This window comes from Lepidochelys olivacea, assembly GCF_965140295.1.
Source record: "Lepidochelys olivacea isolate rLepOli2 genome assembly, chromosome: 1".
Classification (NCBI taxonomy): Eukaryota; Metazoa; Chordata; order Testudines; family Cheloniidae; genus Lepidochelys; species Lepidochelys olivacea.
Genome location: NC_140411.1, coordinates 307,630,146 through 307,647,708, shown reverse-complemented (window position 1 = coordinate 307,647,708; position 17,563 = coordinate 307,630,146). Strand labels below are relative to the sequence as shown.

General features: G+C 41.2%; 1 protein-coding gene across 1 annotated transcript in view; it reads right to left on the bottom strand.

Moving 5' to 3' along the window:
* Positions 1 to 17,563, bottom strand: part of CFTR (CF transmembrane conductance regulator) — a 144,345-nt gene that overhangs the window by 107,854 nt on the left and 18,928 nt on the right. The window contains exons 4-7 of the mRNA XM_084613660.1: positions 12,414 to 12,629; positions 9,919 to 10,008; positions 8,279 to 8,442; positions 7,022 to 7,147 (exon numbers count right to left, since the gene is read on the bottom strand). Coding sequence (XP_084469786.1) covers positions 7,022 to 7,147; positions 8,279 to 8,442; positions 9,919 to 10,008; positions 12,414 to 12,629 — 596 coding nt within the window. The remainder of the gene's footprint in view (positions 1 to 7,021; positions 7,148 to 8,278; positions 8,443 to 9,918; positions 10,009 to 12,413; positions 12,630 to 17,563) is intronic.

The following is a 17,563-nucleotide window of genomic DNA, read 5'->3' as shown; positions in this document are numbered from 1 at the left end:
TCACTCTCGTCACCACACTGCCATCGCCTCCTTGCCTGCTTTTGCTGGTTCTGGTTCTTCACATACTTCAGGATAATGTGCAAGGTGTTTACAATGCTCATAACTGCTGCAGAGATCTGAGTGGGCTCCATGCTTGCCTTGGTATGGCGTCTGCAGGAGAGCAGAGTTGCAGCGGAAGCAGTGGCTGACAATGGATGCCATGAAAATAGATATTTATAGAGAACAACAAGAGGACCTGCGAGGTAGATTCATAAGAGCAGAAGAGCAGAGTTGTAGCGGAAGCGGTAGATGATGACGGTTAGCACCACACACATTTCCCGAGGAAGAACACACATACCCGGGAGCCCATGAAGACAACATGGAGAAATTCGCTATTGAGACAATAGCAGCAGAGCAGAGTTGCACCAAAAGTGGTTGACGATGACAATTAGCAGTCCTACTGCACCATCTGCTGAAAGCAGTATGGCGTCCGCACGGAAAAAAGGCACGAAACGATTGTCTGCCGTTGCTTTCACAGAAAGAGGGGCGATTGATGACATGTACCCAAAACCACCCGCAACAATGTTTTTGCCCCATCAGGCATTGGGAGCTTAAACCAGAATTCCAATGGGTGGCGGAGACTGAGGGAACTGTGGGATAGCTACCCACAGTGCACCGCTCCGTAAGTCGATGCTAGCCATGGTAATGAGGACGCACTGCGCCAACTTAATGTGCTTAGTGTGGACATACATAATCTACTGTATAAAATCAATTTCTAAAAATCTACTTCTATAATATCGACCTAATTTCGTAGTGTAGACATACCCTTATGCAACTCCCACTGGCATTTCTCAGGGCATAATTTTGCCCAACAAGTCTATACTCTGTCTTAATATAAAATACTCCAATATTTAGCATAGGGGTGGGCAAACTTTTTGGCCTGAGGGCCACATCAGATTTTGGAAATCGTATGGAGAGCCGGTTAGGGGAGGCTGTGCCTCCCCCGCCCCCCTGCTTCTTGCCCCCTGACCCCCACCCTGGGACTTCTGCCCCATCCAACATCCCCTGTTCCCTGACAGCCCCCCCAGGACCCCTCGCCATCCATCCCCCCCACACTCCCTGTCCCCTGACTGCCCCTGGAACCCCTACCCCTGATTGCGTCCCACCACCCCATCCAACCCCTCCTCTCCTTCCTGACTGCCCCCCCGGGACCCCTGCCCCATCCAACCACCCTTTCTCCCTAACCACCCCCAGGACACCTGCCCCTGGCTGCGCCCCACCACCCCATCCAACTCCCCCTCCTTTCTGACTGCCCCCCAAGGACCCCTGCCCCCATTCAACCCCCGTGTTACTCGCCCTCTGACCACCCTGACCCCTATCCACCCCCTGCCCCCTGACCACCACCACTCCCCAAACTCCCCTGCCCTCTATCAACCCCCCCTGCTCCCTGACTCCTTATCGCGCTGGAGCACCGGTAAAGTGCTCTCCATAGTAATGTGCTACTTACAGTGTACTGAGCCACTGCCCTTCACCCTGCCCTTATTAGCCACAGGATTCTGAGGCCTGCTTTTGACAGGGGGTTAAAAAATGGCAAAGAGGGTGAATCAGAGGAGGGGGGTGGCCAGGGTCTGAGCAGCAGGGTGGAAATTTACTGGTCAGGGGCATCAAGCAGCTGGAGGCAGCATTAGGAGAGGGGTTAAAGCGCAAAATCAGGAATGAGTGGGGGAGGAGGCAGAGTTAAACCCAGGAGTGAGGCGCTGGCAGAGGGTGTTAGAGGGCAAAACCCAGCACAGGCGGAGCACAGAGGGTAACAGTTACCCAGTGGGACTGAGACACCAGTGTTTGCAAAATAGTTTGTTGGGGGGGCAAGAGGCTTTTTTATTTGAGCAAAGTGGCTTTTTTGTATGGTCACACGAACTGAGCATGCTCAATAACATCTGCTGAAGCCACTGTCCTTTAACCTGCCCTTATTAGCCATAAAAATCTGCTGACTGCTATTTACAGGGGTTAAAAAGGGGCAAAGGGAGCAAATGGGAGCAGTGGGGGTGGCCAGGTTCTGAGCAGGGGACGGACATTGACTGGTCAGAGGGGTCAAGCAGCTGGAGGCAAGATTAGGAGAGGGGCCAAAGGACAAAATCAGGGCTGGCGGGGGGGAGGAGCAGGAGTTAAGCTCGGGGTAAAGTGCTGGCAGAGGATGACAGAGGGCAAAATCTGGCACAGGCAGGGGCACAGTGGGTAACAGTTACCCCAGTGGATTCAGACACCAGTGTTTGCAAAAATGGTGGGGGGCAAAGGGGCTTTTTTTATTTCCCCTCTGACAGACAGGACCTCTCAGCATCAGCTTCCCAGGGCTGGGTTCTTAAAGACACAGGCATCCCAATGCCTAGTCAATGCAACCCCTCTTTGTCTGATCTAATCTCCTGAGGCTACGTCTACACTACAAAGTTCAAAGTGCTGCCGCAGGTTATCCACCTCGACAAGGGATTAGCTCTGAGCACTGGGAGCCGAGCCTGTCTACACTAGCGCTTTAAAGCACTCAAACTTGCTCAGGGGGGCTGATTTTTCACACCCCCTAAACCAGCTAGTTAGAGCGCTTTAACTGCCAGTGTAGATAATCCTGGCAAGTTATGTCAGCATAGAGTCACTACAGTTACTATGTCACTTGTGTGCATGTCTCCTGGACTCCTTGTCTCAGCAGTCAGGGTACTCACCAGAAGCACTTGTATAGATTTAGAGTGAGGTGCACCATGAATAGATATCTCACTGTATTTTGGGAAGCTTTGGTTTGGCAGTGTATGCTGGGTACCAAACAGGTCAGACAGGGGTGGTTGTGGCCCTGGGATCCAACTTCTTATAAGACATTGTTAACCTTCCACTAATTTTATATTTATCCCATACATAAACATATACATAATATTTACCCCTTTTTTTCTAAACGCACAAACCTGCCTGGCCCCCCTCACTGTCTTCCATCTCACACAGAATCATGGAGCTTGCATGGCTCTGCACTACTGTCATGAGCGTTTGCACCCAAAAGTGCATGGTCCTTTACTATTTGCAGATCAGCAAACGTACATGTGGGGTGTGACATTATACTCTACTTTCTTTATGAAAATATGCTTATGATATGGATATGACGTAGCTAATATATACTTTATGCAAGATGGCTGATGTGGGGTATCATTGCAAAACTTAAGACCTATTGACTGTGTTTATCCAACATGTAACGTTTGTATCTGAGGCTAGAAATATGGACCCTGGCTAGCTTGACTGCTTTTAACTCCCTGCTTATCGGAGTGGGGAAGCCGCCCCACTACAGGCACAGACACAACTTTTTTTGTACAGTGATGTGCCCCATGAGGGTTAATGTATATACATTAGATTCCAGGGCCTTGTACCATCCAGAAACATATGCAGCAGCGACAGGTCCGACTTTGCTAAAAAAAAAAAAAAAAAAAGAAAAGGCCATCTGATGTAGCTAATTCCTAAAGATAGCAGTCATCAGATTCCAGTGTTACAGGTAGCACAACCCTACAGATTGCAGTTTCTTACGTGTGTGTGTGTGTGTGTGTGTGTGTGTGTGTGTGTGTGTGTGTGTGTGAAAATGCTATCTGTAGGACCGGGCTACCTGCAGCAGCAACAGGTCCTACTTTGCTAACATCTGATGTAGCTAATACAAGCAGTCTCACATGTAAAACCAAACTGATAGCTTTCTTTAACAGTGTAACAAGCCTTGTGGATGGGGGGAAGTGGTTGACATGGTCTATTTTGCCTTTAGTAAGGCTTTTGATACTGTCTCCCATGACCTGCTCATAAACAAACTATGGAAATGCAACCTAGATGGAGCAACAAGGTTATTCCCACATAGATAGTCAGAAATCTCTCACATGGCATCTTACTCCACTGATGAATTTGCCGAGAGGAGGTCTTGGGCCAGGCATGCTTGGGAAACCAAAAGAAGCATGACTCTTAATAGGAGTCATGTTACCACAGTTGATGGGCAGAGAGGTCCAGAACCTAATAGAGAGGGACTCGGTCCCTGAGCTAATATTCTGAAAAGGGCAGGGTTTCTCTGCAACTCCTTGCCAGCAAGGAGCATCATACCCCTACCTGGTCTGTAGTGGGCAAACCTTGTCCAGGATAATTCGGAGGAAATTCAGGGACTTTCCCAGTCTTCCAACCTTTCTCTGGCAGGAGAGTAGGATTTGGCCCTCTGTCCTTATTGAGATAAAATTCTTACTGAGGACAGGGATTGGGCCTATTATCTTCATGTGGATTTAACAGCAACAGGTTGCTGAGGTTACTCCCTTCTAGATAGATTAGGTTTTGTACATCTTTCTTAGTCATGGCATCCATAGAAAATGGGAAATTTAGATTAACTGATATGCTGCTTTAGAGAACTGCCAGCAGAAGAGATCCTTTTATTAAAGTTTTTAGCAAACATAAGTTTGTCAAGTACAGCAAAAATACAAAGAGTCAGAGAATGGAGAGAAAAAGGGGGAGAAAGGGCGGGGAGAGAAGAGAAGCACCAGGGATTAAAGTGAAAAGAAGAAAACTAAATCTCTAGGAAAAACCTGAATTTGGGGTGGGATGGGGATAAGGAAGTGTATAACACAAAAAGCACTGCTTTGCAGGTATGTAGAAAAAAAACCCACTAGGACTATGTGAAACACACTGGAGAACAACATTTTCTTATCTCGTTGTGCTAAACTGCAAGAAGCTTCCTGATAGCAGCGCCATAAAATGATAGAAATAGGCTGAGCTTTCGTGCACCCTTTATCCCACTATTTCAACCTTAGATGTCTGAGTTTAATCATTCAGTGAATATACGTCATCAGAGATGTGTCTCATCACTGGAGCTCCCAGGATGTTTAGTAATAGGAATTCTGTGTCTCTAGAAGCTCACTAACCTTTTAAAATCCAAAATGGTTTGGAACAAGCTTGCCCGGGAGACTACCTGTGTTTTCATATCCTATTTAAACAGTTGTAAACAGCACAGATGCCCAAATTGTCTTGCTTTAAATGAGAGGGGATTGCTCAAAAGATGGTAGTGGTGATTTTTTTTCCTATAAGGGCACCTGAATTTTTGGAATTCACTTCCTCTGTTGCTCTGCCAGAGCCCAGATTTTTTTTTTTTTTTAACCTGTCTGGACATCTTGACTTGTTCAAAAGGCCGTGCCACTTCTCTGGCATTTCTGGAAGGGATGTATAGAGGTATTGTTCAGATTCCTGTTGTGGAGGGGATTTACCATTAGTATGAGCTCATTTGTGCTTTTAAGGCACAGCCTGTGTTGGTGGCAGTGCAGAGCCATACCATTCCAGAGGAGTGTTTCTGCTCTACACACTTTCAGGGTAGCTAGCACTAATGGCTGGTGTGTAGATGAACAGGGTCAAGGGCCCACTTGCTGCTCTGTGGGGTGGCCCAAGAGGGAAGAAAGTGTATGTGAGGTAAGATGTTCTCATGAAATTTTTGCCATTTTCTCTTAAAGAAAGTCATACATAACTTAACAAGAGTTATTAAACCAATGGGGTTCTTTAAAAACTTAATAGGGTCAATAAACCTGTGGAATATAATACAGAATAGCCTTTCTACAGATTTGTGCAACATTCAGTTGTAGGGATATACATCTCTATTCATTTCTTTAGTACTTACTCACAAGGTTTGGCCCAAATCTCACAAGAACAACTCATGAGTTTTTGGTTCTATGAGATCTAGGACCTAGCCTTGATTCAGCCTGGAATCTGAACCTCAGCCAACCCTAATTCAGATCTGGATCCAAACTCAGCCTCTCAGCCCATATTGAATCAAAATAGATTACAGGTACCATCATTTTCAAGGACTTCTCTGCACTGAAGGAAACAAGCGCTGCACTTTCTATGGGTTGCCATTTAAAAGGCACAACATAAGCAGCTGAACAATAAGGACATGTTTGGGTAATAATATTATTTCATTCCTTTTATTTACATGAAACATGGTCCTTACATTTCTTCTGTTCTTTTTTATTATTTTCCCAGCCACACACCTGAAGCTTAATTCCTACTCTTTCTGTGGGAGTAGATGCACTACTCCGATAGGTTTGATGCAAGAGTAACCCACCAGCCAGCATGTGTTATGTCCCTTCCTCCCCACCATGCCCGATCTGTACTGGTTGTGAATCTGTTACAGCTCTTCTGTAGGGAGCCTGGCTCTGTGGCTCAAACTGTAGTGATTTATACTTTCAGCTCTGGAGGTTAAAATGGGTAGTTGCACAAAGATCTCCCAGATTATCACATTTATAAGTCCAGTATAGCCATATAAAGCAGGAGTACTTCTAACTCTTAAGCATGACATGACCCCAACAGCCTTGTATTACAAGATTTGAAGGGGTCTTTAATGAAGTCTGTGCAAAATAGCTGCAGAGGATTCATACCTCTGCTTCAGAACTGGAAGAAAGCCTTGAATAATCATAATCTCACAGATACCATTTTTTTGGTAGGGTAAGGAATAGGTTAGCTAGAAACAAATACAGATGCTAGGATTGCCTTTACCTATACCTGTTAAATGGTAACATTGAATGTCAGTTACATATAGCTAAGCAGTCAGGTCTTCTGATTTTTTTTCCATAACCATCAACGTTTTAGAGATGAAAAAAACCAGCTCTTTCCAAGCCCAGAATGGGAGTTTTTCCTCTGCATTCCTTTTAGAATACATAAAACACCATCTGAGGGGGCTAGTTGCTTTATACAGCAAGATGGAAATAACAGACCAATGGACCATCTCCACTCATGCCCTGTCATTTAGAGTTGCTTTTATCAAATGGTTTGGAGAAAGCAAAAAATAGAACCACAAAACTTCCATACTGCACTTGATAAATTGGGGAAGAAACAAAACCACAGTGAGGGAATGTTCCTCCCACTGCCTGCTGATGGCCCATTTATGAAGGATGAATATTGATGGGTCTTGTTTCCTAACTAACGTAACCATGGATGCTATTCATAGGCGTCTAAGAATTTTAATTTTTTTAACCTTATAGAAATGAGTCTGACAAATGAATACACTTACTCTCGAAGGCCTTCAATCATTTTTTCCATTGCATCTTCCCAACAATAAGCTTTAACTGACTGTATATTCTCAATTATTTCTGAGGTGATCACAAGTCTCTCATTTGTCTTTCCTGCCCTCCTGTCTCTGTAAAATAATGAGGCATTAAATAATAATAGTGAATAATACTGTGCATTCAAAGACAAATAATTAATGCATTATGAAGAAAAACTCTAGGAAGTATGACTCACATAATTGACAATGAGTCTTAATATTTTATAAAATTTCTCACTACTTTATACATATTAAATACTTAATTTTTAATATTTACACACTCAAAGTTAATAAATAAGACCCTGAACCTGCGTTCTTTGCACCCTCCAAATTCTGATTAAGAGGCATGTGGAGTTCACAAGGAATGCAGGGTTATGCCTTATCTGCCATTTTATGGGGCAAATTGTGCTCATTTTACTCATTTGTGACATATCAGTAGGAATTCCAGTGTAAGGTAAGTAAGGTCTGGCTTTGTGTATGTTAACAATAGTATCTTTTTATCTTTAGAATTTGATTCTATTTTTAAACATTGTTCATTAAGAAAAAGGGACTAAATTCAGCCCTGGTTGAACTCCACTGTCTTCAGGGAGGAACCTCCATTGACTTTGGGGATGAATTGGCTCAACGAACTTTACTAAAGTCATTTTTGTATCTAATTTCCTGTATTCTGGTGTGTGTTCCTGCTCTCCCAATCTCCAGTTTGCTTTTAAATCTCTTTTTCTTCCATTATTTCCTTCTGACTTTCTCCATTTTTCTTTCAATTTTATTTACTTCATGAAGAGGCAAAAAAAAGTTAGGATCTTGCTTTGCAAGGCAATGGCTATAAACACAGTTGCAAAACAACCAACCTATATAAATACCAAGATTTGGAAACAGGACCAAATTCTGTGCTTATTTACCCACCATGGAGCCCCATTGATTTCAGTCAGGACTATCCCCCATATGTGAAATAATCTTACAAACTAATTGTAAGACGACCAATTAATTATTAATGTATTAGTCTATTAAAGAACCACATCAGCATTAGCCCAATAATATTTTTCTACCCTTCTTCAAGTGCTTCTATTGTGTTTTCTTTACTTCAGATTTTTTTGTGTGTAATCCTGTCCTCAGAAGAGCAGACTCTAACGGAGTAACATTTTTAAATGAGGACCATAAGTATCATAAAGCAATATGTCTTGTGAAAACATACAATTATTTAGAACATCTTTAACATTTTGTCACCTGTACTTCATCATCATTCGTCCTAACCCAGCTTGGAAAAGGGCCATGATTATCACAAAGAAAAGTCCACAAAATGCTGTGGGCCCTAACATCTCCACCAGCAGTCCCATCAGTAGCACCACTTGTAAAGGTCCAATCCATACAAAATGAGCCAATGCTAGCCCCTGCAAAAATCCACAGCAAAAATACTCAGACAATATGAAAGAGAGAAGAGCTATTGAGGTGATACTCTGAACAATTTGCACAAAGAATAGGAAAAGAATTTCCAGTAGTAAAACAAGTTTATAGAGGAGATTTTGTGGTTCTGAGCACATAGCAATGTGGGTGTTAATTACACTGAGGACATACCAATGCATATATACATTCCATACATGAGCTTTGTTTTTTTCAAGGGACAAAGTTCAGTCCACAACTCTCCTCGAAGCTGTATAAATACAAAGTGAAATCCTGGCCCCATATAGGCATGTAGGAGTTTGGCCATTGACTTCACAGGGACCAGGATTCCCCCCGTCCTCTCCCCTCTATGTTTTCAATCACTGCCAGATGAGACAAGATATATGAAAGAACCTATGAAGAATTATTTAAAATTGTTATGGAAGGTAACTTATTTCGGTGAAAGAGTGACTAAGGCTGTATATGCAATTAATTCAAAACAACCTGCTCCCTATATGGTCATCTCCCTCATTTGTTTTCCCTGGGATGGATTTAGGGCCAACTCCTGTAGTCCTGAGGGCCAAATAATGTCATAGACAGTGCACATCCTGAGAAATGAAAAACCTCACAAGTGTTAGGCAATAATGGCTGGTACATGCAGAGAGGGAGTGAGGGAGATGTACAAGCAGCGTAGAATTCCCCTCTGTGAGTTGGCAGCTCTGTGGTTTTGGGAGCAGGGGCAGCAGGATGGGAGCAGTTGACGGGAGGAGATGGCTGATGCCTGCAGCATCCTGGCCGTAGAGATTAATAGCTATTTGCCATACAAGTTGTATGGTGGGGGTACAAGTCTATATCATACTAGCATTTGTATGACAGCATAGGTCCTGAGGGAGCCGTGCTATAAAGAGGTTTGGAGAGGGACGCACAAGGTAGTATTTGTCTAGCAAAGGGTTTCTACTTGTATTCATAACCACAGTAGCTGATTGCCTCCCAAGTATCACATGAGAAGTTCTACTCTTCCTGTCTTCCTCACACCTCAGCCTTATGCTAGCTGTAGTTGGAAGTGGCATGCCTCTCCTCCCAATAGGATGGCCAAACAGACACTCTGTGACTTGAAATTCATGGAGTTTCTAGGCCTTTCCATCAACTGAGTAACACACAGCACTGTACAGTCCACATGCTACTACTAGCCCTCTTCGCTTTACAGGTTTGTGCTGCTACCCCGCTGTCTCGGCGACAGGAGATGGGAGAAGACGTGGTCTGAATCAGCCTCTCCCTGACTACACACCCACACATCATGTAGGTGGGAATGCAGTTTGGGATTTTCTTAAGATGAGCACAGCTCACCACGGTTGGCCATTTATTGCCATCGCTTGACTGTCGCCAAGGTGATGCTAACGCTTCTAGAACTGTTTGAAGTTTTGCAGTCCCTCACTTTTGTTTCTGTGATACAACAAATACAGAAGCTTAAACAAGCAGTGACATACCTCGTCAAATTTGTTCAGATTGTTGGAAAGGAGACTAATGAGTTGTCCAGTACTTATTTTATCTAGGACTCTGCTTGACAGTTTTAAGGTCTGCAAAATAATACAAAACAGAAGATGAATGGCCTTGTAACTTAGTTGAATAAAAGAGAATAAATAGAAATATTAGTAATTAACAGCCAGTGAACAGTAATACAAATGTTTCATTTGCTATCTTTGTTACAAAGAAAAACACTTATTAAATCCGTTTTATTTATATCACTAAAGTTTAATGTATTCATTATATTACTTTGCAAATACAGTATAGACTTTTTTTTAATCTAGCTTTTACTTTGTTGCATATTTCTATATGTAAGGCAAGACTGAATTACACATGCATGCTGAGTGTTTCTGTGTATGGTCCCAAATCCTCTAGAGTGCACACCTTAACAAGAATTTCTTGACAGACATGGTGAAATTTGTAATGAGGAGCAGTAACAACTCCATAGTTAAAGTTAGGTTCTATTTTGCACTTAACATGGGATTTCAACCTCTTCATTTTTATATAAAATTCACAGCCGACCAGTCCCAAATTTTCAGCACAAAATCTCTGAGTAAAACTTGAATCTTCTGAGTATTTTCCCATAAATCTATTAATGGGTTTCTAATTTATAATTAGTTAACAATTGGTATTTTAAAGTCCATATATCTGAGTCTTATGTTTTTTCAGCCCCTGGTAGCTTAAAAACAACAAACTGTAGAAAGTCAAAAAGATGTTGGTCTGGAGTTATACAATTGCTTTAACTACAAGAAGAAAACAATTATTACCACTATTCATCACAAAACTACATCTTTATGCTAAACAGTTAGCTAATGGAGAACAAGATTTACTTGGCTACTTCTGCTCTTTGACAAGGTACGAAGAAGGCTTTTTGAATAGTTTAGGGGGAGGAATATAACACAGCCTTTGGACATATGCCCCCAGTAATGTTCCTGGAATCCAAAATTGATGATTGATACTTGACGCATGGGGAACGGATTTTACTGGTCCAGGAGTTTTTATATTGCATCAGAGAAGAAGATTTTCAACAAAATAGCTGCTATTTTGTTGAAGAGCAAGATTTCCATTGTTCAGGAGATTTGCTCAGCAGTTTCACAAAGCGAAAACTACTGCACTGAAGATTCTGTTCTTCATGAAACCAGTGGCTCACTTCAGCTAGTAGGTGAAATGTATGAGTATGTTTGGGGACCCTGGAAGCATAGAGCCTAAGGCTACGTCTACACTGGCACTTTTGTCAGTATAGCTTATGTTGCTCAGAGGTGTGAAAAAAACACCTCTCTGAGTGACATAAGTTACACCGACAGAAGAACCAGTGTGGACAGTGCTGAGTCGGCAGGAGACAACTTTCCCAATGACATAGCTTTCGCCGTTCATTGGGAGTGGTTTAATTATGTTGATGGCAGAGCTCTCTCCCATCGGCATAGAGCGGCTACAAGAGCAATCTTACAGCGGCACAGCTGCATCAGTACAACTGTGCCACTATAACCTCACTAGTGTAGATGTGGCCTAAGACTACCACTGGATGTGATCTGAAAAGTATATCCTCTCAGCTAGTTTTGATAGTTTTTTATCTAGGGATAATTTTTTTCAACATGGATTTGATTATAATGGGGGATTTGGTCTTTTGTTATGTAAGTACATCATCCTACAGCTGGCAAAATGTGATTTTGAATAGGTGAGGAGAATCATCAGGATTTTACAACAGGAAGGAGCGGTGATCTAAAAACTATTCTAGCACAATCCCTCTTCCACAGACATACACTTCCAACAGCAATGCCCTGTATTAGCTCAAAATCTGACGGTTTTCAGCTTGTAGCATATGAATAATACATGCATTTGGCTAAATAGAGCTGTGTTTGGCAAAAATCACAGTCCTTTTGAGATTTTCACATTTTCAAAACAAAGAGCACATGAACATCTGTTACTAGACACTTTTCAGAGGAAGGAAGAATCTTGGTCGACAAATAATTTTAGGGCACCAGCTTCTAGATAATATAATGCATATATAGGCACCATAAAAAAGTCAGCATTTGCCAACCATTATTACATATCACTATCTGAGATATAACAGGGGATTTCCCCATATTTAATATAGAACATAACAGTGATGAGTGTGTGATGTCTGTTGGCAAATGTTTACTTTTTAATGGTAACCACTGAATGCTTCCAATTCTGTAGATCAACAGTATCAATCTGAGGGCAGATTTGAGCCACTTAAAAGGAAATCTTCAAAACGACAGTCAATAAATAACTGGGATGTAGGAAACTGCATGCTGTAGAGTAGTTTTTCCTTGTGTTTTATGTTCACTTTATTATTCAAACCCGATCTCTCCTATAGTTTGTTGCCTAAAACCTCCCCTCTTCTAACCCTCTTTTGAAAATGTTTTTGTGCCAGCGGCATACACTAAATACAATAATTTTGCTTTCTTATTCATTCAAGTGAAAGTGAAAAAGCTACCTTTTTGTAAATTAAACTAAACATGGCTATTCTTATTTGCATTCCTATATGATGAAGGCCAAATATAGCAGGGTGCAGAAGCAGTGTCCTCACAATGAAGAGAAGGCACAAGCCTATGCCCAGATAGTAAGCTATGGATCGCTCATGGGAGTTGCTAGGATCATAGGAGGCTATTATTCTTCCCAGTAAAAGAGGTTGCACAGATTTGGTGACTTCCTGCAGGAGAAAACAAGAGAAAGCATTTGTAGTTAATTTCTTTTTCAGAACAGACAACTTTTTAATTTCAAGCTGTATCAACCATTTACTTCTAGTATATCGTAAGCAAGGATGCTTGCTCTCTTCACAGTGCAAATTAAAAGAAGATACAATAGCCATAAAGTGCTTGATTCACCATGGCTTTACGCCAGTATTATGTTCTTGTAACTCCAATGAAGTCAATGGAGTTAAGCCAACATAAAATTTTATTAATGCAATAGTGAAACCAGGCCATAGACTTTAAGAATATCTACTGCTCTTGAGATATGTAACTCATGTTATAGTGCTTAAATTAGCAATATGTTTCTAGATTTACTTTTCAAGCTCCCGGGGAAAGATTTTATTCTCAAAATGTGTCTCTCATAAAGAAAGAGAAACAATATAAGCAATTAGTCCATTCAGCCTTTCCTGTGTGTACATGCTTGTGCTGGGGGGTTTTTTGGTGGTTTTTTTTTTAGTGAGACCCTAATTTTAGCCTTCTGAACAACTGAGTTAATGACTCAGCACATTTGAATCCAGAAGCACTTTAGATGCTGGTTCTTCACTCTAACCATTGGGTACCAGTCTACCTTGTGCATCACTGAACCAAATAAGGCACAGCCAGATTCATAATATGTCCTAAAGTGAATGTTAGCAGAACAACAACAGAAGAAATAGGGTGAAACATAAGGGAAAGGATAGGAAATAACAAAAAGAGCACGAAACACAAATACTCTGGTATAGCTATGTGGATGTTAATCAACCACTATATTTATCTTGGGCCTGAGAACAGCTTTGCCCCACATCTCTCCTTATCCCTCATTTCTGCTGTCACTAAATCCTGCTGGTGTTTGCTCTGTGCCAGGAGAATAGGTCTGTTTCCCTCCATTTGCTCAGTCCAGGCCTTGCTCAATTTCTCATTTTTGACCACTTACAACCTCTTTCTCTCTACCTCTCACCCCACCCAAAATACAGGTGCAAAAATCACCTGAGTTCCTTGGTATGACTTTCTCCTTTATATTCTGTGGAAACCACAGAAGGGTTGTGAAATATGAATGAGCTCAGTGGTTTGTTTAATTGATAGTGCTAAGAACTTTGTGTGTGTGTATGTGTGTGTCCCCTTCTCGCTTCCCATCGTATTTGTTTCTCTCCCAGCAAAGAGAGTGAGCGTGTCAAATGCTAAACAAATAGACAGTTGCAAAACTCTCTTTGTACAGATGTGTGATACACTTTAAATGTTCTTAAATGGTGCCCCCAAACTGAGTGCCAGGGAGAGTTACCATGCAGGAAGAGAGGAAGACATGAGCTACTGGAGCTCAGTTGTAACTCAGGGTTTTCAGTGATAAATAGGTCAGGACTTTCCCCTTTGATTTTTCTTTTCCTCTCCACACTCTTTAAATTATTTATGGTTAGCAAGACAACAGCATTACTAACTGCTTTTACATCATGTGCTACAATCTCATCAGAACAGAAAAGTTAGTTGACTGTTTCAACACAGGAAATGAAAATGTATACCCGGAATAGATCACCTGTGTTAAGTACTACCTTTGCCAGATTAAATATAATTGTGTCAACACAAATACTGTAAACTTGAGTCCTGGTTTGACAAAGACAATAGTGTTCTTAGTAGGCAAAGGAGGAGTGTTTACAAAACACACTCAGACACAGACACACAACATTAGACAGCTGTGTTAAGACCATCTGCATCTGTGAGCAGCAAACCACAACTTCATACATCTCATAAAAATGCGAAACAAGGACATGGGCAGTGCTTTCAAGGACATGGGCGTTGCTTTGTTTCATGTTCCCTGAGATTCCCAGGTAAGTTTTATACATCTGTCTTAAGTAGCATGTACTCTGGTATTTACAATTTATTCCATTTATGCATCAGTGGAAATACCATGCTCTGTGACTGTGTTTGTTGTGTATATAGAGACATCAAATATGTTTTCAGCTAATTGAAGCAAGGTGATTTACAGGTTTACAGGAATATACAAAGAATAATGACTGGCAACGTGCCACCTTATTTGCTAGATCATGTTGGCAGAGAGATCATATATGCGAGAGACTGATATTTAATACACACACAGAAAGGCAAATCTGGGTATTTTTCATATTGTTCTGTCCTGTAATTATGACAAGTTAACAGCTAACAAATATTAATATAACTTTAAGCTAACTAGAATGTCTTGCCTACCTGGTATGAGATATGTGTGCCTGTGTGGGAGGCAATAGGACTATTTAAGAGAATATTCACCTGCTGAGCCACTCTGAATTCTGCAGACATTAATTATAGAAATGTAGTGCTGGAGGCAACCTGGATATTTCATCAAGTCCAGCCTGCTAAAGTTTAGGCAGGGCCAAGTAAACCTAGACCATCTCTGACAGGTGTTTATCCAAAATCTTCTTAAAAGCCTCCAATGATGGGGATTCCACAACCTTCCTTGGAAGCCTATTCCAGAACTTCACTCCCCTTATAGTTAAAAGCTTTTCCCAATATCTGAATTAAACTTCCCTTCCTGCCGATTAAGCCAATGCTTTCTTGTCCTACCTTCAGTGGACATGGAGAATAATTGATCATGAGCCTCTTTATGACAGCCCTTAGCATAGTTGTAGACTGTCACCTCAGTCTTTTTTTCTCAAGAACAAACATGCCTTGTGTTTTTAACCTTTCCTCATAATCAGGTTTTCTAAACTTATGATTTTTCTTGCTCTCTTCTGGATTTTCTCCAATCTGTCCACATCTTTCCTAAAGTGTGGCACCCAGAATTGGACACAATACTCCAGCAGAGGCCTCACCAGTGTTGAATAAAACAGGGCAATTACCCTACAACACTCTTACTCATACACCCCAGAATGATATTCGCCTTTTTTGCAACAGCATCACATTGTTGACTCATATTCAATTTGTGATCCTTTTGAGCAGTACTATTGCCGAGCCAGTTATTCCCCATTTTGAAGTTGTGTTTTTGCTTTCTCCTTCCTCATGAAGTACTTTGTCCTTATCTTTACTGAATGTCATTGAGTTGAATTCAGACTATTTCTCCAATTTTTCAAGGTCATTTTGAATTCTAATCCTGTCCTCCAAAGTGCTTGCAATCCCTCCCTGCTTGGTGTCATTGCAAATTTTATAAGCATACTCTCCGCTCCATTATCCAAGTCATTAATTAAAATATTGAATAGTATTGAACCCAAGACTGACCCCTGGGCACACACTAGATACCCCCTCCCAGTTTGACAGTGAACCATTGAGAACTACTTTTTGAGTATGGTTTTTCAACAAGTTGTGCACAAGTTGTGTAGTAATTTAACCTTTTTAGTGAAGACTGAAGCAAAATAGGCATTGAACACCTCAACCTTCTTGAGTAGCACCCAACCCCGTTTTTGAATGTGTCCATAGAGTAGCTCAGCAGTGGACATGTAAATGGTCAGTTCTAAAATTACACAACAGGAGAATTTCAGGGATATTCATTCTGTTACCTAAATTTAAACTCCTATAGTGTAAATGACAGCAGTAAAAATTACCCAGGTATGTCTATATTGATTTATATTGCACCAAAGTGCATTAGAGGTTAAAAAACTCAAACAAGTACTTTGAGAGCAAGGAGGGGGAAAGTTAAAACTGTTTCTGCATTTGTGATACAGTTAATTTGCCTGAATGGACACTAACCAATACACAGTTACGCAAGTATGCTTGAAAGAGAGTATTGTACAGATGTATTACAACTATGCTCACAACTAAGTGGTTAACTGGCTAGTAAATTGCTTTCAAGAAGTGTGTTTTTTTTTTCTTTAAAGAGACATCTAATGGTTGAGGAATATAGATGTTTAGGGCAGCAGGGAAGCAGATACACAGAACAAACCATGAACAGTTTGATGTGCCTAACACAACAATTTATGGAAGTGAATTATAGCATGCTAGGATACCAGAATGCAAGTGTCTGCCCTTCAGTAACATCATTACCTAAGGTGCATGAGGTGAGAGAGAGAGAGAAATTACTAGATCTACTGAGAGCAGAGCTGTGGTGCTGGTTGCAACAGGTGCTATATGAATAGCAGGAATTCAAAAGGAAAGCAAGGTTAAAACCCATATTCATTTTTGTTTTGTTTTTACAAAGCCTGAAGTCCTCACTCTGACTCCAGTGGGAATTGTGTTCATGAGACTCAAAATCTGGCCCTATTCCAATGCTCCAATTGTCAGCCTTCATTTTTCAGCAATCACTTTAAAAAGTATCCTTTAGAAACTAGCAAGCTGATAGAGGCCAATCCATTTAATATTTTGAACATTGTTTTTGTATAGTGATAACTTTTTAAACACAATGTTGTGCGGAATACAGAACTCTAATATGCTGGAGCAGCCAGTGTCAGTTTATACTATTTTCTTGTTGTTAATTTCCTTATGCAGAAAAAGTTAGGGCCAGAACCTTAGACTGAATATTTGGCTGTAGGTGTGATTTCCCTTGTTTTTGTGAGTTTGAGCCAGACTCTTACAGAGTCATTGCTACACACTAGCAAACCTTGAACTATATGCATGTTATAAAGGACTCATTGAACTGTCAGTTTTTCTGCATTTCCGTTCCCCATCATTGCTGATTACAAGATATTTTTTATAAACAGAGATTTCTCTTTCCTAATCAGTCTTCAAAGCTAATTCTTCTGTCATTGAATGATATTACAGTCCAGTGTTTGTGACACAAAAAAGGTTTCCCTGTTAATGAATTATGAGGACACAAAGAGGGATGGATTAAGGTTAACTGGCTCCCATAATACCCACCCAAAAACCCTCAAAGATTCCGGATTTAAAGATAGGGCAGGGATTAATGGGCTTTCTTCATTCCCACTCCTAACTCTTCCTCGCTGCCTGAAAAGCTAATAGTATGTTAGGAACGGGACAAATAAGTCACCAAAAGTCATAA